This window comes from Coturnix japonica, chromosome 30 (assembly GCF_054131305.1).
Source record: "Coturnix japonica strain WE chromosome 30, WE-NBRP24, whole genome shotgun sequence".
In the NCBI taxonomy this organism is placed as follows: domain Eukaryota; kingdom Metazoa; phylum Chordata; class Aves; order Galliformes; family Phasianidae; genus Coturnix; species Coturnix japonica.
In genome coordinates, this window is record NC_140692.1 from 708,242 (window position 1) to 731,870 (window position 23,629).

At 47.7% G+C, this 23,629-nt stretch overlaps 1 protein-coding gene across 1 annotated transcript; it reads right to left on the minus strand.

Annotated features, from left to right (window-relative positions):
• Nucleotides 1-12,265: 12,265 nt before the first annotated feature.
• Nucleotides 12,266-13,598, minus strand: LOC146755744 (fibrous sheath-interacting protein 2-like). The gene is made up of 3 exons (XM_085525230.1): nt 13,261-13,598; nt 12,877-13,002; nt 12,266-12,550 (listed from the first exon to the last, which is right to left on the minus strand). The coding sequence occupies exons 1-3, from the start codon at nt 13,330-13,332 to the stop codon at nt 12,266-12,268; spliced, it is 483 nt and encodes a 160-aa protein (XP_085381356.1). The 5' UTR covers nt 13,333-13,598.
• Between the last annotated feature and the right edge of the window lie 10,031 nt (nt 13,599-23,629).

Here is a 23,629-nt window from a genome sequence, read left to right on the forward strand (position 1 = left end):
ATTTCCTACCTGCTCCCGGCAGTGTGGGATGGTGGGATAGCATCACACTTCCCACACTAAGCATCCCACCATGTCACTTGTTCCACCCTAACCTCAGTCCCAAAACAAAAGGGGAACTCCCTTCTGAACCTTCTTCATTTCAGATGTCTTATATGCTTGATCTCCAACCCACCCCCCACTCAGGAGAAAGATCCCCCTCTTACACCCTACCATCTTGCCGCATACTGATGTTGTCATCAGCCTTCAGCTTGTTGTCATCTTTGTACCACTGGCTCTGAACCTCATCGTGTGAAATCTCACAGACAAAAGATGCACTCCCATATTCATTCACTTCCACATCTTCCAGTGCTTTAACAATCTTGATATCTCCAGCTGTGAAACAGTAGAGATATATTTGTCAGGGTATTTCCAGAACTGAGTGCAGCATCTTTTCCTTACACATATTTTCATAGAAAATAAGTAGGATTATGTTTTATTCTAAACCATCATCCATTCCTGAGTCATTTCTCTCTTCAACACAGTCAATGCATTATTGCCATTGAACTAAAAGATAGACTTACTAGCTACAATGGAGCTCCCTGCAAACAGTTTTCATGGAAACCAGAATCTCATTTATTCTAAAACCTTTCAAGCAAAATTAAGGGTAGAAAAACAATAGAACTGAATGAATCTTTAAGGTCATTTAGTTCCAGTCCCCCTGCTATAGGCAGGGACAACTCCCTCCAGACCAACTCTTCTCCTCAGGGTCAAGGCTTCTCTCAAATCATTCTCCTCTAAGCCTGTGCCTGTGCTTGGGATTGCCCTGACCCAGGTGCAGGGCCTTGTACTTGGCCACACTCAAGTTCATGAGGCTGCAGTACTCCTGGCTTCCTGAACAGACTCCTCATGGCCTCTACCACTGCCACAACTGTGACTGTCAAAGGCACAAAGGAAATATGCTCACCAACGCAGTCCTTTGTTCTTTGTGTGTGATCTGCAGATATCTATCTTACTTTGAGCTCTGGCAATAGTCAGCTCTACCAGGTCTCTTACTGTGAGTAGCAGACTCACCTATCCAGATGCATAGTGAGGAAATGTATTTTTCTCACCTACATATTTCTGAAAACAATTCTAATATCTCCTGAGTTTTCAGAGGCAGTAATAAAATGGTTTCCCCTATGGAATCATAGAACGGTTTGGGTATAGAAGGAAGCTTTAAAGATCATCCAGTCCAACCTCTTGCCGTGGTCAGGGACATCATTCACTAAATGAGGCTGCCCAGGGTCCCCATCCAGCCTGCCCTTGGACACTCCAATGATGAGTCACCCACAACCTTCACCGGACAATCTGTTCCAGTGTATCACCACCCTCATCATAAAGAACTTTTCTCATGTCCAAACTGAGTCTACCCTGAAGATACCTTTAATATTCTTTAATTTCCCCTGTAATTATTGACTTCTAATTTTGCTATCATTGCATCTACTTGAGATCCCCAGGGAAATTCCCGAATTATGTCCAGCCTGTCTTAAGCTGAGACTACCCAAGTCCTCTGTGTTCATAGCTTCAGAAGGCAAACAGGAATGTACACAAATTAAACAGAATTTAAGCACAGTCTACATCACTGAATGCTGGGGTTGAATGTGTCAAACCACTTAACTTTCCCCTCCTTCTTTGTTGGGGGGTTCAATACAGTCAAAACAATTTCTCTCACCTGTGACATCAATCTTGAAGGTGAGTTTCTGGCCAGCAGCCTCGCAGCTGTACTCCCCTGCATCTTTCTTCTCCACCTGGCTCACCACCAGCCGACGCTGTTTGCCCTCTGACTCCACCTTGAACTTCTTGCTCCAGGTGATCAGTTTCCCCTCCTTGTACCACTTCACCTCCATCTTCTCCTGGGCCACCTCGCAGCTCAGCGTGGCATTTTGAGTCGGTACAGCGTTCACCTCCTTCTGCACCTTCTGCTTGTTGATAAAGGCATCCTCTGCTTCTGGAACTGGAAAACACTGGGTAAAATATACATTACATATGAACAACTTGTGACTGGAAGACATTAAAAGTTGCTTCTATGTTGTATTGGACCATTTCCTGGAGCAACACTGCTTCACAGTGTTTATCACACATTATAATGCATCTCAGCACAGTCCCTATGGTCATCCCATCCCTCTGGGTAGTCTTTACTATCAGCTAGGACTCCTAATTTTCAGATTTCTTTTAATGAAGACAATGACAGATCTTCATCTGTGTGTCTTTTTGATATTGCTCCACTCTACGCTGGAGAGCAGCCAAATACAGCTCAATTATGAAGACCTCAAAATCAGGAAACCATAGAAATTTAAGAGCAGAAAACCATCTTTTGACTCTACCATATGGCAGTGATATAGCCCTTAATATTGTGAATACTTGGCCTACATTAGGTTTTGTAGCTCAGTTTTATGCATAAATCATGGTTTTGTACTCTCAGCAACCCCTGATTCTTCAGAGAACTGGCTGAGGTCATCTCCTCTTAATACCTAACACATATAGAATAAAGTGTTTAAAGCCCACCTTACCCTTTGTGTCAACAAATGGAGTTAGCATCAGAAAGATAGCAAGTATAATTAGTTAGGCATACACACTTCAGTTAAGGGGATTCAGTTAATCACTTTGCTAAGTGGGATCGATTGATACATTGAATCTTTTATTGATTACTTTAATGACTGTTTTATCTGATTCTCCTTTTACCAACAACTGGTCGCTGAGAGCGTTCATGCTAGCTCCTATTTGAGGCGTGGGAGAACAGATAAACCCTAAATAAATGGGCTTCCATTTCTATTCCATGGTTTGCCCTACAAAAGGCTGTAGAAGTGCAGAATATTTATGATGCACTTACATCATGGACTTCTCTAGTGCTAGCCAGCTTCTAACAGCAGAGCAATTTTGAATAAGCTTCCTATGCTTGTTTGGGTCCCAGGAAAGATCCCAGGGTCCTGATATTGATACCAAGACAGAGGCTCCAAGCATGAATGCAGGACTAGCAGGTGTGAGGGGGATTGACATTGCCTTTTATTTGCAGTGGAGACATGGAAGACCACTCATTCAGATCATTCATGCAAGCATATTCAGGCATACCCAGCTCAGGTGACCGGGAAGGCTCCTGCTCCCCAGCAGTCATGGCAAACCCTTCCATGACCTGTCCCCTATCTCCTTCCTCCCCGCTGTCACTCTGTGAAGCCTTCTGCTGCCATCCCTTTCCCTTCCTTCATGACTTTCTCCTCTGCATGCTGTCTGAATTCTGAGTGGCAGCAGCTGCCCAGGAGGGTAAGTTCAGCTCAAGTTCCTGTGCTGCTGACCGTTGCAGTACGTGCAATCCCAGGATTCACACCACAGCTCTACCACCAGCACTGCAGTCCACTGAAGGCGAGGGAGCAGGGCAGCAAGCCAATGCAAGAATGCAGTTGATACACTCTACATTTGACCTCCCTGCTTGTATTGACTGCAGAAGCATCATTCTCTCCGCCCATCTTCAACAGCCCCTGTTCTGACTGCTGATTTTCAGGGAAGGTTCAAGTTGGATGTTAAGAAAAACTTCTTCTGAAGAGGAGTGGTGATGTGGTGGCACAGCTTTGCAGGGAGGTGGTGGGGTCACCATCCCTGGGAGTGTTCAATAACCATGGAGATGTGGCACTGAGGGACGTGGGCAGTGTGCATGGTGGGATGGGTTGAGGCTGGATGTGGGGATCTTTGTGGTCTTTTCCAACCACAATGATTTGATGAAGATCAGAAGGCTTGCTTATTAGCAAGACAACAAACATGGCCTAGACCAACCAGGTGATGCAAAACTTCTCACAAATGCAATGGAGCTTTGGCCCACTTCAAATAAGGATTTCAGCGTGCACCACAAATACTGAGATAATGAGATGGCAGAATCAGCCCTTTTTACTCTAGTTTTCTATAGGTTTCCAAGGTGTGCAGCACTTGTTTCTTTTAAGCAAGAAGGTCTAATCTGCATCCCATAACGCTCAACACTGAGCACCTAACATTCAACATGTCCTTAAAATGGGATTGTTCTGTGCTACCAGTGGAACCCTGGGGTAGAGGAACCCTGAAAATCTTTCTGAGTGCAATGGTAAGAGGACAAATTAAGACTCAGGAAGCCATTGCACTTTGGGAGAAGCTAGTAAGATGAGGATTTCTGTAGTGAAAGAGCCAACCACTTCAAGAGTACTCATAATCCCTCCTGACTTTCACACCACATCATTTTGCAGTGAGGGCTGGACTTGCACGTCATGTTACAGTGGTAAACATGAGAAATACAGCAACGGTAGCTAGGCAAGCACTCTCCACATATGGCAGAGGAGGAGGTATTACATTACCCTGTGCAGCCATGAGCTCATCCGGTCTGAAAGAGAACAGAAAACCTTTGGTTTCTGAGGCAAACAGCTAATAATAGCCCTCAGCTAGCAAAATTCAAGTGTAAAAGCACTACATTGCTGGGTTTTCTCCCTACGCCTCTGCAATAAGATGTGGGCTGGCTTTGGCTGCTGAGGATTAACTTGGTTGATTCCAGCTGTTGCCATAGTCTTTCTGTAATCGTTCATATTTCATTTTTTCTGACAGATACCTCCCAAATCTACCCTTTCTGTAATCCACTCTTTGCTGAAACTGCCAGTTTCCTGAGCCAAAAGCATGAGCTACACAACTCACGGAACAGATCCAAAGGCCCCAGAATCACATCCACGTGGTGTGGGAAACGTAAAAGCTGATAGTTTAGAGTCTACACCACAGGCAGCAGCAAAACTGTCTACTACAGGAGCAGAGATATATTGCACACCAGGGACTGAAGGAGCAGAATGCCCCAAGATGGAGAGAGCAAAGACTGCAACCTTTACAAGGGAACAGAACGCAAGCTATGCCCTGCAAGGACACCAGGTCTGTGTGAGCAGAAAGGCAGTAGACTCCCAGTACAGTTGCTCCTCCACATAGCTGACCAAATGCCAAACCTTGACCAGGATTAAGCTCCAATGTGTTCACTGCCATAAGAAAGAAGAGGAGAAAACAGATTCCCTGTCCTGATCAGCTCAGAATACAAGACGAGAACTGTAAAGTTAACAGAGAACAAGATGACTTATGAGCAAAAACCAGTAAAGTGCAGCTACAAATAAAACCGAAGACAAACCCTCGTCATCAGCCAGCTCACTAATGGTCACTCAGAATGCAGCTGATGTGCTCAAGGCTATCTGGAGTCTAAGTTAAAATTTACCGGATCTTGTGTAAAATATACTGACACCAGAGCAATCTCTACTGCAGCTGGAGTGAGAGATCTGCCTCTGTTCTAAACCCTCAGACTAATGAGAAACGTACAATTAGAAAGGTATCAATGGATTCATGACTGGTCATTACATTTACAGAACATGGAACGAATGGTTGTCAACGTGGGATTCAACAAACCAAAGGCAAGTGCAATGCCTCTGACTAAAAGTTCTTAGGACACCGACAACCAAACCTTCTCAGCGCAGCCACAGTAGAGATCTGTAACTACTACTGTTGAAATATCAACTGGAAGAGCAGTGTTGCACATTGTACAAATCACAGTTGGACATCTATGGACAGCTGATGATAAAGTAGTTGTAGGGGAAGAGCTGGATGAAACACTGTTAAAAACAAATAATCATTTTAGCTGCACGTTTGTAAGCATTTCTTTTCATCCTCCCCAAAACAGTTTCATGGCAGAATCAAGAGGACACATTCACACAGACGTTTCCACAGCCAGACTATGGAATAATCAAAGAATATCAACCAAAATGTGTTTCCTACCAGTTACATGAATCTTGAAGGTGAGTTTCTGGCCAGCAGCCTCGCAGCTGTACTCCCCTGCACCTTTCTTCTCCACCTGGCTCACCACCAGCCGACGCTGTTTGCCCTCTGACTGCACCTTGAACTTCTTGCTCGAGGTGATCAGTTTCCCCTCCTTGTACCACTTCACCTCTGTCTTCTCCTGGGCCACCTCGCAGCTCAGCGTGGCATTTTGAGTCAGTACAGCCTTCACCTCTTTTTGTACCTTGTCCTTGTTTGTAAACACGTCTTCTTTCTCTGCAGGGACATCACAACAGTCACACCGTTTTGCTGTAGTCTGCTGCAGAGCTTACTCCAGTTCCCCGTTTTCACTATACTTGCCCTTCACAGGGAGCATTGTGATACCTCATTAAGACAGGAAAATACTTTCCCCTCTATTTTGCCTTGGGAAATGATAAGCATATCATTTAATTTCATATCATATCACATCATATCACAAAGCTAAACATTTCGCAGTCTGATAGCAGATTTGGACATGAGATTTAGAACACCTGCATGCACTGCTGAACCTCCTCCCTTCTCTTTTTTTCTTCTGATGTCTCTCTACATTTCCAGAAAATCAGAAGGGAACGGCCCTCTAGAACAGGTTGCCCAAGGAGACTGTGGATGCTCCATCCCTGCAGGCATTCAAGGCCAGGCTGGATGTGGTTCTGGGCAGCCTGGGCTGCTGGTTGGCAACCCTGCACATAGGAAGAAGGGGTTTGGAACTGGATGAGCACTGTGGGGCTTTGCAACCCAGGCCATTTATGAGTCTGATTATTTGCATTTTCCACCTCATTGTGTCATTCAAATTTTGTAACCAGATCTCTTCAAACACCTCCCCTTTTCTCACTCCTTGCATGCCTGGTGTGCTCTTGCACTGTAACCCTGCAGACACCAGATGACTACAAGAGCTGCACAAGTTACCCTCCTTGCCTATGGTTTGTTGCAGTAATTCATTCCTGGATGGAAAAGCACATGTAGAATAGTGTTGCTATGACACTAGATGACAAAGAAAGCCCTATAGCCAAAATGTTTTGCACCAGAGAGGCTGTCAGTTGATCCTCCAAATGCAAGACACACAAAATGAAGCGTTCCTTTATCTCTGGGATTCCAAGCATTTTCTCACCTCTGACTTTCACTTGGAATGTTGCTTTGTCATCTTTTGTTTCACAGCTGTAGCTCCCTTGGTCTTTCAGGGTCACATTTTTGACCATGAGCTTGCGGTGCGTCCCCTGGGAGATGATGGTTGTCCTCTGGTCCTGCTTCACCTCTGTTTGATCTTTCTTCCATATGAAAGCTCCGCTTGCAGCTGACACCTCACACACCAGCTCCAGGTCTTCAGAAGGACTGACTGATATTTCTGGAGTTGTTTTGGGCTTGTTGACAAAATTAATGGCTTCATCTGAAGAAAAAAAGAGAAAGTGGTTTACATCCTGACTCAGGCTTATTCAGCACAGCATGAAGATACAGTTAGAACTGATTGTAATGTCTCTGCTCATTACATTTGGGTGATCGAGTTTCACCTCTGGAGGTACTCACATACAAACGTGTGCTTGATTCTCCTGTGTAAGGAAAGAGTAAGTTCTATGCAGACAGTTCTTATTTCTTTTAATCAATTCTGTATTCTGCACATGTTCTTCTGAAGCTAGAATGAAGGCAGCTAAGTAACATGTTTGCAATACATGAACAAACCTATTTAACACCTTGTCTCTAAGCTAACAAGCAGCGTTTGATGAGCACATCAGTATTTCATGCCCTTCATTCCATCCAGACAGAACCTGCCTGAGGAGCAAGCTGATGGCTGTCAGCTACAGGCAGACCTAGCTTAGTATTGCATTTCTTAGAGCAACAACTGTTGCTTTCAGTCACTGAATATGAATCCTTGGGACCTGATGAGGTGCATCCATAGGTGCTGAGGGAGCTGCTGGAGGTCATTGCTGAGCCGCTCCCAGTAATCTGTCAGAGGTCTTGGAGAACTGGGGAGGTGCCTGAAGACTGGAGGACGGCCAGTGTCACTCCTGTCTTCAAAATGGCAAGAAGGAAGACCCGGGTAATTATAGGCCGGTCAGCCTCACCTCTGTCCCAGGGAAGGTGATGGAACAGCTTGTGCTGGATGCCATCTCCAGACAACTGGGAGAAAAGGAGGTTATCAGGAGTATTCAGCATGGGTTCACCAAGGGGAGGTCGTGCTCGACCAACCTGGTGGCCTTTTATGAAGATGTCACTAGCTGGGTGGACAGGGGGAGAGCGGTAGATGTAGTCTACCTTGATTTCTGTAAGGCTTTTGATGCTGTCCCCCTTGACATCCTTATAACAAAGCTGAGGAAGTATGGGATAGATGAGTGGACGGTGAAGTGGGTCGAGAATTGGCTGACTGGCCGAGTGCAGAGGGTTGTCGTTGGTGGTGCGGAATCTGGCTGGAGGCCTGTAACTAGCGGCGTCCCCCAGGGGTCTGTGCTGGGTCCGGTCTTGTTCAACATCTTCATCAGCGACCTTGATGAGGGGATAGTGACCACCCTCAGCAAGTTTGCTGATGCCACGAAGTTGGGAGGATTGGCTGACACGCCTGAAGGCTGTGCTGCCATTCAGAGAGACCTGGACAGGCTGGAGAGCTGAGCAGTAAGAAACCAGATGAGGTTTAACAAAAGCAAGTGTAGAGTCTTGCACCTAGGGAGAAATAATTGCATGCACCAGTACAGGCTGGGGGAAGAGCTGCTGGAGAGGGGCTCTGCTGAGTGGGACCTGGGCGTCCTGGTGGACGACAGATTGACCATGAGCCAGCAGTGTGCCCTTGTGGCCAAGAAGGCCAATGGCATCCTGGGGTGTATTAAAAAGAGCATGGCCAGCGGGTCGAGGGAGGTGATCCTCCTCCTCTACTCTGCCCCGGTGGGGCCTCCTCTGGAGTACTGTGTCCAGTTCTGGGCTCCCCAGTACAAAAAAGACAGGGATCTCTTGGAAAGAGTCCAGCGGAGGGCCACTAAGATGGTGAAGGGCCTGGAGCATTTCCCCTGTGAGGAGAGATTTAGCAAACTGGGTCTGTTTAGCCTTGAGAAAGGAAGGCTGAGAGGGGATTTGATCCAGGTTTATAAATACCTGAGGTGTGGGTGCCATAGTGGCGTGGCTGGTCTCTTTTCAGTAATGTGTAGGGACAGGACTAGGGGTAATGGGATGAAACTTCAGCATTGGAAGTTCTGCACGAAGATGCGGAAGAACTTCTTTACGGTGAGGGTGACGTAGCACTGGAACGGGCTGCCCAGGGAGGTGGTGGAGTCTCCTTCTGTGGAGATATTCAAGATCCGACTGGACACCGAGCTGTGCGACGTGGTGTAGGGAGCCTGCTTTCCAGGAGGGTTGGACTCGATGATCTCTAGAGGTCCCTTCCAACCCCTGCAATTCTGTGATTCTGTGAGGCAACCACAGCCTCACTGGGAAGACTGTTCCAGTGTTTCACCACCCTCACAGTAAAGTTCTTCCTGGTATGTATTCTAAATCTACCCTCTTCCAGTTTAAAACCATTTCCCTTCATCCTGTCACTACATGCATTTATAAAAAGTCCCTCCCAAGCTTTCCTATGCACTCCCTTCAGATACTGGGAGGTTGCTATAAGGTCCCCCTGGAGCCTTCTCTTCTCCAGGCTGAAGAGCCCCAGCTCTCTCAGCCTGTCCTTCTAGGGGAGGTGCTCCAGCCCTCTGATCATCTCCATTTCCCTCATCTGGACCTGCTCCAACAGCACAGTGTCCTTGTGTTGGGGTCCCCAGAGCTGGACGCAGTACTCCATGTGGGGTCTTACGGGAGCAGCGCGGAGGGGCAGAGTCGCCTCCTCGACTCGCTGGTCACACTTCTCTTGATGAAACCTGGGATATATTTGGCCTTCCAGGCCGCAAGCGTACACTGCCACCTCGTGCTGAATCATCTGAGACCCCCAAATCCTTCTCCTCGGTGCTGCTCTCAAGCCATTCTCCACCCAACCTTTATCTGTGCTTGAGATTTCCCCAACTCAGGGCACTTGTCCTTGTTGAACTTCATGAAGTTGACATGGGCCACCAAGTTTGTCACGTCTGACTTGCCCATGGTGAAACCATTTTGATTACCACCAGCCACCTTGTCTTTATTTTTCCGTGTGGTGCAGTAGGGCCTTCAGTTGGATCTACCCCGCGATCTTACCAAGCACAGAGGTGAGACTGACTGGCCTGTAGTTCCCTGGATCTTCTTTTTTCCCGATCCGGAATAGGGGGGTTATGTTTCCCCTTTTCTGATCAGTGGGAACTTCACCAGACTGCCATGACCTTTCAAATACGATGCACAGCGGCTTGGCAAGTTCATCCACCAGTTCCCTCAGAACCTGCGGATGGATCCCTTGGACTTGTGCAGCTTCAGATTCTTTCGATGGTCTAGAACCTCATCTTCACTTACAGCACTTACAGATCCACCTTCTCCAAGTTTTACTGTTGCTTTCTGCAGTTTGGGCTCTGGGCCTAGAGCACTTGCCAGTGAGGCCTGAAGCAAAGAAGTCATTGAGCACCTCAGCTCTCTCTGTATTCCTCATGACCAGGCCTCTAGTTGCCTTCCAGAGAGGGCCCACATCCTCGCTTACCTTCTTTTTAATCACTGATATACCTGTTCCCCTTTCTGTCCCCCGCTAGATTTAGTTCTGCCTGGGTTTTAGCTTTCCTAACCTGATCTTTGAGGTTCCCATACTACTTGGAAGAGGAAGTTATCATCAGCACATTCCAGAAACCTCTTTGATTTCTGGTGCAATGCTGTGTTGTCCCTCCCACAGATATCAGGGTGGTTGAAGTCCCCTGTGAGGACCTCATCCTCCATGTCCTTCTTGTAGTGAGGAGCCCAAAACTGAACACAGTACTTGAGATGCGGCCTCACCAGAGCTGAGTACAGAGGGATGATCACCTCTCTGCTCCTGCTGGCCACACTGTTTCTTATACAGGCCAGGATGCCCTTGGCCTTCTTGTCCACCTGGGCACACTGTGGGCTCATGTTGAGCAGAGCATCGACCAACAGCCCCAGGTCCCTTTCCTCTTCACAGTCATCCAGCCATTCTGTCCCAAGCCTGTAACACTGCATGTACCCCCAGCAGAGAACAACTACATCCCCCAGAGGATTGCTTGCTGCTCTGTCACCCTTTATGTTCAGTGCAAAAGATAAAAGCCATCCGTATATCACTTGATCTCCCCTTTCCTTTTTGATCCCAGCAGCACGAGAACTCCCTGGGTTGTCTCACCTCGGCTTTAGAATAAGGACTTCAGTTTTCGGACACACTTTGTAATGTTATTTTTTTAATTTTTTTTATTGGTTTTAATTCTAATTCTGATACTAATTATGATATATTGTACTGTAGTGTGTTATCTTGCATTCTGGTATCATCTTTGGTCAATTAATTAAACAAATTAAAACGAATTAAACAAATTAAAATTAATTAAGCCAATTAAAACTAATTTGTTGCCACTGTTTTGGTTTTTGGCCAATCTCTCTACTTGTTTTCCCCTTTTTTTCCTTTTCCCTTCACTGGGGCCTGGATGCTTCTAGGGACTCTGGAGTTTGTTTTTGGGTCAGAAGCAGTACGAATGCTTCTGGGGAGTTTGGAGTTTGTTGTTGACGCAGAAGTAGTCTGGATGATTCTGGGGAGTTTGGAGTTTGCTGTTGGGTCAGAAGCAGTACGAATGCTTCTGGGGAGTTTGGAGTTTGTTGTTGACGCAGAAGTAGTCTGGATGATTCTGGGGAGTTTGGAGCCTTCCCTGCCCAACGCAGGTTTGGGTGACTTCTCAGGCAGCTTCATTGCACGCCCTGTGCTCCATGAGTCTCCCTGAAGGCCACGCTCCATCAAAGCCACATTCCTTCTGCATTGTCCAGACAGAAGATTATAGCATGAAGGAGAGGGGCCAGCTGGTTTATGAAGCATTGTGGGTCTGATTTTCGAACCCGCAATGTAATCCACGGGACCGGGCTGGAACTTGTCCCTGGCCATCTGTAGTCTGTGGATCGATTTCTTCAAATTGGAAATCTCCTGAAGAAGCTCATCCTGGAAGGGAACAGAGGGTTTATGCTTGGTCTTGTCTTAGAGAGTGCTTCCCACCCTAAGTACTGCTGCTTTACGCAGAAGAGGGCAAGCACACTGCTTCAGCCTTGCAATGAGGGCAGAAGAGAACGGCTGCCACAGTGCTCTGCTTGTAAGCAAGCAACTTTCCAGGCTGCCTTCACACCAGCACGCTGTGCTAGCTCAGCTCTGAGCTGAGCTGTCCTTTCCATGCCTCAATGCCTAGACCACCAGCCCGCCCCTCACCTTTTCTGCTTTCCCCATCTCCCTCAGATCCATCAAGTAAAGCCCGTGCCCTCAGTGCCATGCTGCTGACACGTGCCTACCAATACTGGGCTTTGCCTACCTCTTCTCGCCTCTTTGCTTGCTTTTTCTCCAGCTTCAGCCTGGTCAGGTACTGCCTGTACTCGTTGAACTCCTTCAGAGTGCAGACAACCTACAGAAGAGACAATGACAGATGGCTGTAGTGTCAGGCCCCTGCCTGGCAGACTGGAAAGCCCTCCTGAGGAGACCCATGTTGGTCAGCCCAACAGCCAAACTTACGTCGCCATCCTCGGTGACCAAGCCCCGTTTCTTCAGGTTCCGCAGGTTGTTTTTGCGGTTGTGGAACTCCCGCAGATGCGGGTCATGCAGGCTGTTGTACTCTGTGCACAGATTGCGACTGTACGGATCTCTCAGGTCAAACTGAGGAGAAGGCTGGTGGAGCTGGAAGAGATGTGTTGTAGAGTGTGAATGGGGAAGGAGAGAGCAGCAAAGAAACAGAGACACTTCCAAGCTGCTCACACCCACAGGCTGGCCTCTTGCCTCTTTCCCAAACAGTCATGTCTGGGTTTTCCTAAGTCCTCCAAGAGGGAGAGCAGAGGGTTGCACCCTCCTCCAGGAACGACCCGGTCTCCACATTTCTGTGCCTGATGGGTGCCTGGCCCCAGCATCCCAACACATGGGATTGGCATCCCAACACAAGGCCTCCTTGGCATGGCGGCAACCCCAGGAAACAAGAGCCCTTTTTGACGCTTCCTTACTCCTCTCACCTTTTCCCCCAGCTTTCTCCTGGCGAAAAGGAGCTTGGTGCCGGGCTGCACAGGGATTTTAACCCCGAGTGGAAGGTCCAACAGCCAGCTACCTCCTGCTCCAACTTCCTGTCCTCTGGGTCGGAGCTAGAAAGACAAAGACACGCTTGGACACTCAGACACTCCATTCCCCTCTCCAGCCCACCTCCGCTCCCTTTGGCAGCTCCCTCCCCACTTCTGTAACCGATGCTGGGATGTGCAGAGAGGTGCGATTCCCTGCAAGCCTTCTCCAGCACCAGCATGAGGAGAAGTGTCCCTCAGCCTCTGGGACATCTACAGCCCCAGAGCAGCCCTGCATACCCCAGGCTACTGCACTCAGCCCTCTCTTGATGTAGCAGCTCTCACCTTTCCGCTCTTCCCCGCTCTGCTCAGAAATTCATCTGGATTTCGGAATCCAGCACTGCAACAGCACTCCATGGCTCCTGGTAGGAACTCTCTGAGAGCTGCAACCCTCCGCTACCACCTCTCGCTCCAGCAGCAGCGAACTGAGGCCACCCCAGCCGGAGTTCCAGCCTGCAGCTTTATGTCACGCTCACCCACTGTTGCATCACAATGACATGCAATGACATGCGGCAAGCCTGCAGCTGCATGGAGGCCCTTCTGGGTGCACTCGTGGTAAGCTGCTCCAGCTGGCCCTGCTTTGAGCCAAAAAGGCTTGCTGAGTCCTGAGGCCTGCTGTAGGCTTCCTTGGTTTCTATCACAGGTGATGCTGCACGTGGAACAAATACCTTCTCGGGTTGTCCCAGAGCTTGTTTTATAAGTAAATGACACTGAAACAATGTGGGAGAGCTGGCCTGTTTTTCTGTCCTAGAATCATAGAATGGTTTGTGTTGGAAGGGACCCTTAAGATCACCTCGTTCCAACCTGCTATAGACAGGGACACCTCGCTGTAGACCAGGTTGCTCACAACACATCCAGCCTGGCCTTGAGTGCTTCCAGGGAGAGGAGGGATGCTGAGGAGGTGGAAATAGTGAACGCCTTTTTTGCTTCTGTCTTTAGTGAAAGGGCTCTCCCTCCGGAATCCCAGGCCCTGGAGGTTAATGAGAGAGTGTGGGGAATGGGAGATTTCCCTTTAGTCAGGGAAGAGGTGGTCTGTGAGTGCCTAGGAAACATTAAGGTCCATAAATCCTTGGGACCTGATGGGGTGCATCCACAGGTGCTGAGGGAGCTGCTGGAGGTCGTTGCTGAGCCGCTCTCTGTAATCTATCAGAGGTCTTGGAGAACTGGGGAGGTGCCTGAAGACTGGAGGACGGCCAGTGTCACTCCTGTCTTCAAAATGGCAAGAAGGAGGACCCGGGTAATTATAGGCCGGTCAGCCTCACCTCTGTCCCAGGGAAGGTGATGGAACAGCTTGTGCTGGATGCCATCTCCAGACAACTGGGAGAAAAGGAGGTTATCAGGAGTACTCAGCATGGGTTCACCAAGGGGAGGTCGTGCTCGACCAACCTGTAGGCCTTTTATGAAGATGTCACTAGCTGGGTGGACAGGGGGAGAGCGGTAGATGTAGTCTACCTTGATTTCTGTAAGGCTTTTGATGCTGTCCCCCTTGACATCCTTATAACAAAGCTGAGGAAGTATGGGATAGATGAGTGGACGGTGAAGTGGGTCGAGAATTGGCTGACTGGCCGAGTGCAGAGGGTTGTCGTTGGTGGTGCGGAATCTGGCTGGAGGCCTGTAACTAGCGGCGTCCCCCAGGGGTCTGTGCTGGGTCCAGTCTTGTTCAACATCTTCATCAACGACCTTGATGAGGGGATAGTGACCACCCTCAGCAAGTTTGCTGATGCCACGAAGTTGTGAGGATTGGCTGACACACCTGAAGGCTGTGCTGCCATTCAGAGAGACCTGGACAGGCTGGAGAGCTGAGCAGTAAGAAACCGGATGAGGTTTAACAAAAGCAAGTGTAGAGTCTTGCACCTAGGGAGAAATAATTGCATGCACCAGTACAGGCTGGGGGAAGAGCTGCTGGAGAGGGGCTCTGCTGAGTGGGACCTGGGCGTCCTGGTGGACGACAGATTGACCATGAGCCAGCAGTGTGCCCTTGTGGCCAAAAAGGCCAATGGCATCCTGGGGTGTATTAAAAAGAGCATGGCCAGCGGGTCGAGGGAGGTGATCCTCCTCCTCTACTCTGCCCCGGTGAGGCCTCCTCTGGAGTGCTGTGTCCAGTTCTGGGCTCCCCAGTACAAAAAAGACAGGGATCTCTTGGAAAGAGTCCAGCGGAGGGCCACTAAGATGGTGAAGGGCCTGGAGCATTTCCCCTATGAGGAGAGATTTAGTGAGCTGGGTCTGTTTAGCCTTGAGAAGGGAAGGCTGAGAGGGGATTTGATCCAGGTTTATAAATACCTGAGGTGTGGGTGCCATAGTGGCGTGGCTGGTCTCTTTTCAGTAATGTGTAGGGACAGGACTAGGGGTAATGGGATGAAACTTCAGCATTGGAAGTTCTGCACGAAGATGCGGAAGAACTTCTTTACGGTGAGGGTGACGTAGCACTGGAACAGGCTGCCCAGGGAGGTGGTGGAGTCTCCTTCTGTGGAGATATTCAAGATCCGACTGGACGCCGAGCTGAATATACCAAGGCCAATTGCTATGCCAGGCACATTTATGGCATCAGTGAACAAATAATGCCTTAAAAATTGTAATAGACAGGAGCCATCTATTCTTTTAAAACTAGGTGACCAAAGAAGAACAGTCCCTCTAGAGTCAAGCTGTTAAGAACTAACAGCATCAATCAATATCACATAGATAGATTACTTCCCTGCCCTAAGACCATCTTGTGACCATTTGGTGCTCCTAATTAAGCCCTCTTGATGGCATTTTGTCTGAGCCATGTGACATTTTGTGATAGGAGTTACTGCTAGTGTTCCCTTAAACCTACACCAAAGTAGGAGGTATCCATTCTCAGGGAATCATGCAGGCTTCCTCTGTATCTGATGCTCAGAGACAGCCCCAGAACTTTTTAAATCTTAGCTTAGCTCTCATCCAATAATGTTCATCAAACAGTGAAACTTGTCCTTTGGGGATGTCCTTTGTTCTGCATCAACCAGTTCCAACGGAGTCTTCTTGGCTTGTTTTAGATCAGTTTTTCAACAGATAAAGCCAGGGTCTTTGAATTTCAAAGTGAAATTGCAGAATGCATGATTCTCAACCAAACAGAACGGGAGGTGGGATGCAGGGTGAATACCTGAGCCAACACCACCTGCAAGCAATCCTTCAGTATCTTAGGAATCTCTAGCCATCCCAAATCCAGTGTTGTGCTTGATCTATCATCTCTGCTGAGTTTTTAGCTAGCTGATGGTGAGCATCATGGTAGTGATGGGTGAGCAGTCGGACTAGAGGGTCTTAATCAACCTTAAGGATCCTGTGATCAGAGGAATGTGAATGTGCTGTTAAAGGTCACAAGCGCTGCGCTGCAGCATGAGCATACACAGCGAAAGGCTTTCAGTAGAGCTTCAGTTCATAAATGAGGACTGGGTTATGGAAAATAGGCTCAAGATAGAAACCAGAAAACAGATCTTAACGCCAGGTTCTGTGAATGCAGCCAGCTGAATTTCACAGATATTGAATTTCAATGACCATTTCTTGTGTTATTTTACCCTCCAGCTCCACCCTGAACATGAACATGTCAGTGACAAGCATTACTCCTCCAGGCTTGACCTGACAGAGCTTTACTTGTACTATGAGCTAATGCCAGGAAGAGCAGGAAAAGAGTTTCATCCACGTGCCTTCTCCTTCCTTAGTAAAACCAGTGTGAAACTGCAGCCACGTCAGGCTGAAGGAGACGTCTCAGATGTCCTGCCTGGATGCAGGAGGTCACGTGTCAGAGGATGTCTGGCACGTCAAGTCTCATGGCAGTGCAGTGCATGACAAACTGCAACAACACTTTCCTGTGGGCTCCTTTGGGCACGAGGCCCAGCGGGTGACACACCTCTGGCTGCAGCTCTTCAGAGCCTCCCAGCAGCCACGTGATGCCCATGGGAGAGACACAACTGACCCGCACAGCAGATGATTTACCAGCTAGCTCTGGTTTACAGCAAGAGAAGATACAAGTGGCGATGCTGAATGGTGAAATACTGCGAGTGTGTGGCATGGGTATAAGATTGGTGAGCCTGAGGATGTTCAAAGTCAGGCTGGACAGGGCTCAGAGCACCTGATGGAGCTGCGGTGCCCCTGTTCATTGCCAGGTAGTCCAACTAGCTGACCCTTAAGGGTCTCTTCCCTATCTATGAGATACACGAAAGCTGATTCTGCAGTAACCAAGCTACCAACAGCAGTTGTTTGTCTTACAGCTTGCCAACACAGGTTTTAAAATAACAGCATTGATTACTCATTTGATAGTCACATTACAGTGCAAAGCACATGGAAACGTCCATCAGCTAATTCAGTTAATTCTGGGGGCAGACCTGCCAGTATGAAATATTATGCTAACATGACTGAGAGAAGAAAAGCAAAATTAAGACTAGCTGACAAGCCTTGGCAGGAAGTTCTGCTCTCCATCAATTTAGTCCCATTATTCAGTTCTGTTTGGAGCTGTCTCCATGTCTCTTTGGAGTTTGTTCTTTGAGAAGAAGCAATTAAGTAAGCTCTCCAATGCCAAAGTGCATACACTACTCTAGGGCTTTGTTGTTTCTCCATGGATCAACAAGGGTGACAAGTCAGCAGAATATGATGAAGAGCCTCATGCATACTCAGTGTGAAAAAAAAAAGGCAATTGTTGCTGGGAAGAAGGTGCATTTGCATTTGTGTCATCTGCAGAGGGTACTGCAGAAATGGAAAGTCTTCCACTGGAGAAAACAAAGGGCTCTCATTTATTGCAATCAAGGCCCAGCGTGTGGATCTCAGAGATCAGACCTACACCCTGCAGCAAAACAGAGACCTGCGTGGGAAAGTTAAGTTTCTCTCTACATCTGTGCAAGAAAAAGCCCACCATGGAATGACAGCTAAGTAAACATCCCTGTGACTCTTCACAGGTCTCTTCTACATTTTGGATCACTGCTACAAAAAGAGCTGTTTACATCATCTCTCGTGGCCACCATGGGAGAAGAACAGGAAGACTGGGATGCTCTTTTTCCTATCTTTCCCTTGATTTCCTCTATATCTTAGGGACGAATCACAGCACAGAACACAGAAATCAAATGGCTCTACAAAGCAGATTGGCCAGTTCAAGTCAAAACAGCCACTGAAAACACCCCAGATGCTGTCTGACAACAGCTGGACTGTCGGGCAGTCAGGTGAATGCAGTCTGCTGGCCCTGGGCAGGAAGAGGACAGCCCAGACTGTCACATACCTTTCACTGAAAGCTGATAGAGCATTTTATCCCCCTCACAGATGCACTGATAACTTGCAGCATCATCCATGGAGACGCTGTGAATTTTCAGGGTGTGTTTCTTCCCCACAATGTGCAGTTCCTATTTTTCACTGGCCTTGAGCTCCTTCCCATCCTTCATCCACTCCACAGTAGCACCTGTGTCTGAAAGCTCAGCCTGCAGTTTGGCTTCCTCACGCAGCCGAGCGGAGATCTTTTCTACATCTTTGCTCTTATTGGTAAATCTCACTGCAGCACCTGTCAGGAGCAAAGGCCTCGTTATTTCAATTTATATCAGGCTAACGTGGTCAATGTTTGCTGCAAGATCTCTGAAAAAGTATCACCTTCTGTTCCTGCACTCATAACTGGGTCAGTGCTGAGCAATTCAAGATATTTAATTTGTTCTTCTTGCCGGATTTACTAAGTAAAAATCAACCAAACATCTCCTTCTACTGATTAATAATGCTCTAAACATGCTTCTGCGGAGGTTTCCACCCAATGACAAACAGCTCCTCCCATAATGAATCTTTATTTGTTTTATTTTGTCATGCAAAGCTGATTGATAGAGATATTATTGGAATGATTGCTCCCCTACTTCTAAACTATTCCAGTGCAATCAGAAAGGCTGTCTGAACCTGGAGCTGAAAGTACTGCTCTATGGTGATGCAGTGGTAAACCTGGTGACTGAATGCACTGGCCAGTAGCTGTGAACTGCAGACATTCATCAGCTGGCATGGAGCAATCTGGTTCAGATACCAAACAGCTGGGTAGATTGGCTTACCCTACACTCAGTGCTATCATGTTTAGGTCATTACCAGGACTCACGTCAGTCCATGGGGTGCAATTTCAGGTATTTGGTACAGTCAGTGAATGCCTGCAGCCCCAGTTCTAATCATCAGATCACAGCAACTATGCCTTGACTGTAAGAGGAAAGGAGAAGGATCAAAGCAAATACCTCTCACTCTCATCTTGCTGCTGACATCAACATTTTTGGCAACAAATTTCACTTCTGCTCCATCCTCGTTCTTGGTGACGTTCTTTATGATTAGGCTGTGAGTAGTTTGGGTTCTCTTGATGATCCAGGTCTCGCTTTCCTGTAAGACTTTACCACTGAGGTACCAAGTGCCGCAACACGTTGTTGTAAGGTCAATAGTAAACATGGCATCCCCTCCAGGTACAGCTTCACCAGTTGTTAGGGGGGATTTCACAACCAGGACTGGTTCTGAGGAAGAACAACATGTATGTCTTAATGCTCTTTAGATGCAAGTCTGGTATCTCATTTAGAGATGGAAGATTAAATCATAGGGACATTTCTACTTCTCCCTTTGCATGAGTGCTGGAAGAAGCACTTCTATGCTTAAGATCTGTTACAGATCTTGCACATATGAGATATCAAAAGATAAGGATATTCATGTCCCTGTCACAGAAACATAACTTGTATCACTTTAGTGGTAGCTGGAGGTTGATAGGAGATAGGAGAACTAGGAATAAGGGAAAGCCTTTGGTGTGTTAATGCACTGCTATCCTTAAAGTCAAAGGAAGCATCTTTAGGGAACCAACACAGCTGCTCAGCACACACTGACCCATTTCCATTGGGGTTTTTGTGCTTACCAAGGTGCACGCTCCCTGGGAATTCCAGAGACGGGCTCTGTCCATGCGCATTGACTGCAGACACTCGGAACTGATCATCAGCCTCTTCAGACAGATTGCTCACCGTGAACTCTGGGACGGGGACATGAGACTCGTGGCACCTCACCCAGGTGAAGCCAGTTAGTTTCTTGCATTCCACGACGTAGCCATTGATTGGAATGGGGCGGTGCATCTTCGGAGGGGTCCATGCCAGCATCACTGAGGTTTCTGTTTTATTTTCCACCACGGGGTCAGCTGGGGGCTGGGTGGGAGGTTTTCTGGGAGCTGAACAGAAATAAATACAGAAATATTAGCATAAGGTCATGTAGGCTGGAAAAGACCTTCAAGATCAGCAGACTCAACTTTCAGCATGACCTACTGAGTCCCACCATTAACTACTGTGCTACCTGAGGACATACATGACAAGCTTATTCCTGCAGGTATTTGCATAGTGAATATATTCACCCTCTGGTTGCTTTGGAACATTTTAGAGGTTAAAATCCCATCAGACTTTTTCACTGTGTGCAGCCACTGATACAGGCAGGAGGCTGGGAATTACCTGATGGGCTCTAGTTTCAGACTACTGACACAGTCAAGGATTGATTTCATTTCATTTTGGCCATCAGAAAGTTTGGTGTCTGGTTTAAGTCACCCAATTATAATTTAAGACTCCAAATATAATCATATGGAGAACAGTGCATTTAGGAGAACTCATCTCATCTTAATAAACCTGAGTGAAATCACAGAATCATAGGATCATGGGAGGGCTTGGGTTGGAAGAAACCTTCAAGATCATTAAGTGCTAGATGCCAAAGGTCCCACTAACATAGCATGAAGCCGAAAGCTAGACGCTGGTATCAGATCTCCTGACCTTACCATCAGAAATTGAGATGTCATATTTTGCTCAGAGGTGCCTGCTTGTAGGAGGGACAGCTTCCGAGCTTTTTCTGCTCCAGGAAACAGCTCGAGCTTCAGAATTTAAACAGCAGTCAGAAATTAAACTGAGCTTTGTCACCTCCATCAAATAGAAGGAGTGGTTGGGTGGTACAGCTTTCCAAATAACTTAGAAACTGTCACAACAATCAGATGCCTACCTTTTCTTTTTTAACTTGTTAATACATAGAGCTTAATAGCATCAGAATGCCCCAAGCACTTCAGATAACAGGACAGCTGTAAACCCTTCTTTAAGGATTCCTTTGTTTAACCACTGAGTAACTGTAATTCAGTGGTGCTGGTGGGAGAAGTCCTAATCTTCCCAGATGGTGAATAGAGTTGATGTTCACATGCAGACTGGTGCTGCAGCAGAGCCAGAAACCACTCATTTGGGAAACACAGCACCAAGAAAATAATGTGAATAGCTTCATAAAATCAGGCAGCTTCACCCAAATTTCATGGCAGGTCCATTATTCTTCCTATTTTCAGGAAGAAATGTTTTCCCTGTTTCTTGTAGTTTTCTTTTCTCTTCCTTTCCAGCAAGCATCTTTGTAGCTTACAAATTGTTTTCTAATCACCTCCTGGTGTGGACAAATCACACAGGTTTTACTCCATGTTTTACATAGTTAGCATTTTATATTTGTTCCAGTATGGAACTGTACAGTCATAGAATGGCCTGGGTTGAAAAGGATCTCAAAGATCACAGAATCACACAGAATCACAGAATCCTTCTGCAAAAGAAAACACAAAAGCTACAGGGACTTGGAACTACTTTGTATATCGAGATCAGAAGGAACTGAGAAGTTTTCAAGTACAAAGAACTTACTTTTCCAGATTGCCTTTTCCAGACTGCTGTTCCAGCAGTGACAACAAGCGCAGGCAGCCCGGAGGACATGGCTGACATTGATGATCGGCTGGCATGGATCAGCGAGGATGAGTTTGGGCACAGCAGAGCTGGCAAGGGATGCTGGGGTGGCTGCAGCAAGACAAGAGCTCCTCCAGTCTGAAGATCTCCATCACCAGAAGAAAAAGGACAGGTTGAAAGTAAGGAAGACATGCAGACGAGAAGAGCAGAAAGGGAGATGAGGAGGGAACTTGGTGGGGTGGCAATTCTGGGGGAGAAATTGTACTCTGATAATGTTACACTCTGAAATTCAGTGTTGCAATTTGGAGGAAGGAATTATTGGGGTGGGAATCTGGGGGGCCGTTGTAATACCAGAAGAATTTTACAGAGCAGCAGCCATGCATCAAGAGAAGGGCTTCACACAGCAGCAGCTGTGGAGGGAGAAACAGCATGAGAACCAAGGACACCTCTAGGAAAAGAATGAGTAGCTCGGGGCTTTCAACGGGGGTTTTAGGGTTGTTATTGCGGTAGCTTTCCTCCAATTGGTGTCTGTGGTTTTTAAATGCCCTCGTCTGTCTGCTATAAAAGCATGGCTTTTCGGGCAGTCGATGGACGCAGCCATATTTAACCATACTGCTGTCTGGCTGTTTGTCCTAGCGGGCTGACCTTTTGCCTTCAGGTTCGCCAACTACTGTCTCAGGAACCAGAGTTATTAGGCATTATCCAGGTTATCTTGTGCTTCTACTATGTTAATAGATTGGATGTGAATCCAATGGGGTCTGATGTTACAAATGGTGCTGGAATCTGTGGCAATAATCATTGAATGTATTAGTAATGCTCGGTTATGATGCTATTACCTCTCTTATATCCAACTAATTTGGATTTTTCAAATATGACCACGCATCACTTGAGAGATAGGCACACGCTCATAGAACTGAATGGGGGAGTTGATTTCATTTTCCAAGCAGGTGTTCCACTTGGGCTCTGTATCACGCACTGGCCATGCGGATATGGAGTACAACTGGAAGAAATCCCTCAGACCCTGAATGCAGGAGAGAATGTGTGGTGGGTGAGAGAGGAAAGGTGCACTTTGAAGCAGGGGACGCCCTGCTGGCACTGCCTGCCGCATCCACCACCAACACGGTTTGCTCTTTATCCTGCTCCACAGCTGCTGCTCTGTCAAGTCCTTCTCTTGATCCATGGCTGCTGCCATTCTTCTTGGATTACAACAGGGGGCTGGGAGGTTTTTGGCAGAGGGAGGGAAGTTGATTGGGGGTGGGAGTTCGAGGGGGTGGGATCAGAACGGATTGTTAGGATGGGAAATGGTTGGGAATACTGTCATTTCTTGACTGTTTGCTACGTTCAATGATTACATGTCTTTGCCATATTTCTGCCTGCCTGCGGCCGTTCCTTCAGTTACAAAGCCCACCTCCCCAGGCCCCCGGGCCCACCTTCAGGGCAATGTGAAAGGGCAGCAGAAAGGGCAGTGTCCCAGATCTGCCACCACCATTGGACCCATCCCTCCCCTCCTCAGTCAGTTCTGCGTGGGAATGGAGGGATGAGAAAGGGGGATGGACGGGAATTCTGGGAGAGCTGAGTGGCTCAGCCTGGAGTGGAGGAGGCTCACTGCCATCCCAGACACAGCCATCAGTCCCCAGGTGCAGAGAGGACTGAGCCAGGCTGCACCCTGCAGCACCCAGCAGCAGGATCCCAGTCTGAGGCCTGCCTAGGTCGTGTGGCTGCGCTGCAGGCTGAGCTATGGAGAAAGCCCCACTTGGAGATTTCTTCGCTCCCTGAATGTTCCCCCCTTTCTCCATCTTGCTCTGCTCCATCCCCAGCCGCAGCCCGGCGTCCCCGACATGTTGCTGTGCTTGCAGAGCTGGACTTGGCCCTTGACCTGTACAGGCCCCTGTCCCCACCTGTCGGATATCCACCTTGCCTTCTCACCCCTCTCTCGAGATCCAGTTCATGCCCCATCTATCTCACCTCCATGTCCCACCTACGTCCTC

Excerpts from the sequence above, each read along its gene's own strand:
- LOC146755744 (XM_085525230.1), bottom strand. The coding sequence starts at position 13,332 with ATGGAGTGCTGTTGCAGTGCTGGATTCCGAAATCCAGATGAATTTCTG. Across the intron at positions 13,003-13,260 it reads GAGCGGGGAAGAGCGGAAAG|CTCCGACCCAGAGGACAGGA; the intron begins GTGAGAGCTGCT and ends TTGTCTTTCTAG. Across the intron at positions 12,551-12,876 it reads GGAGAAAGCTGGGGGAAAAG|CTCCACCAGCCTTCTCCTCA; the intron begins GTGAGAGGAGTA and ends CATCTCTTCCAG.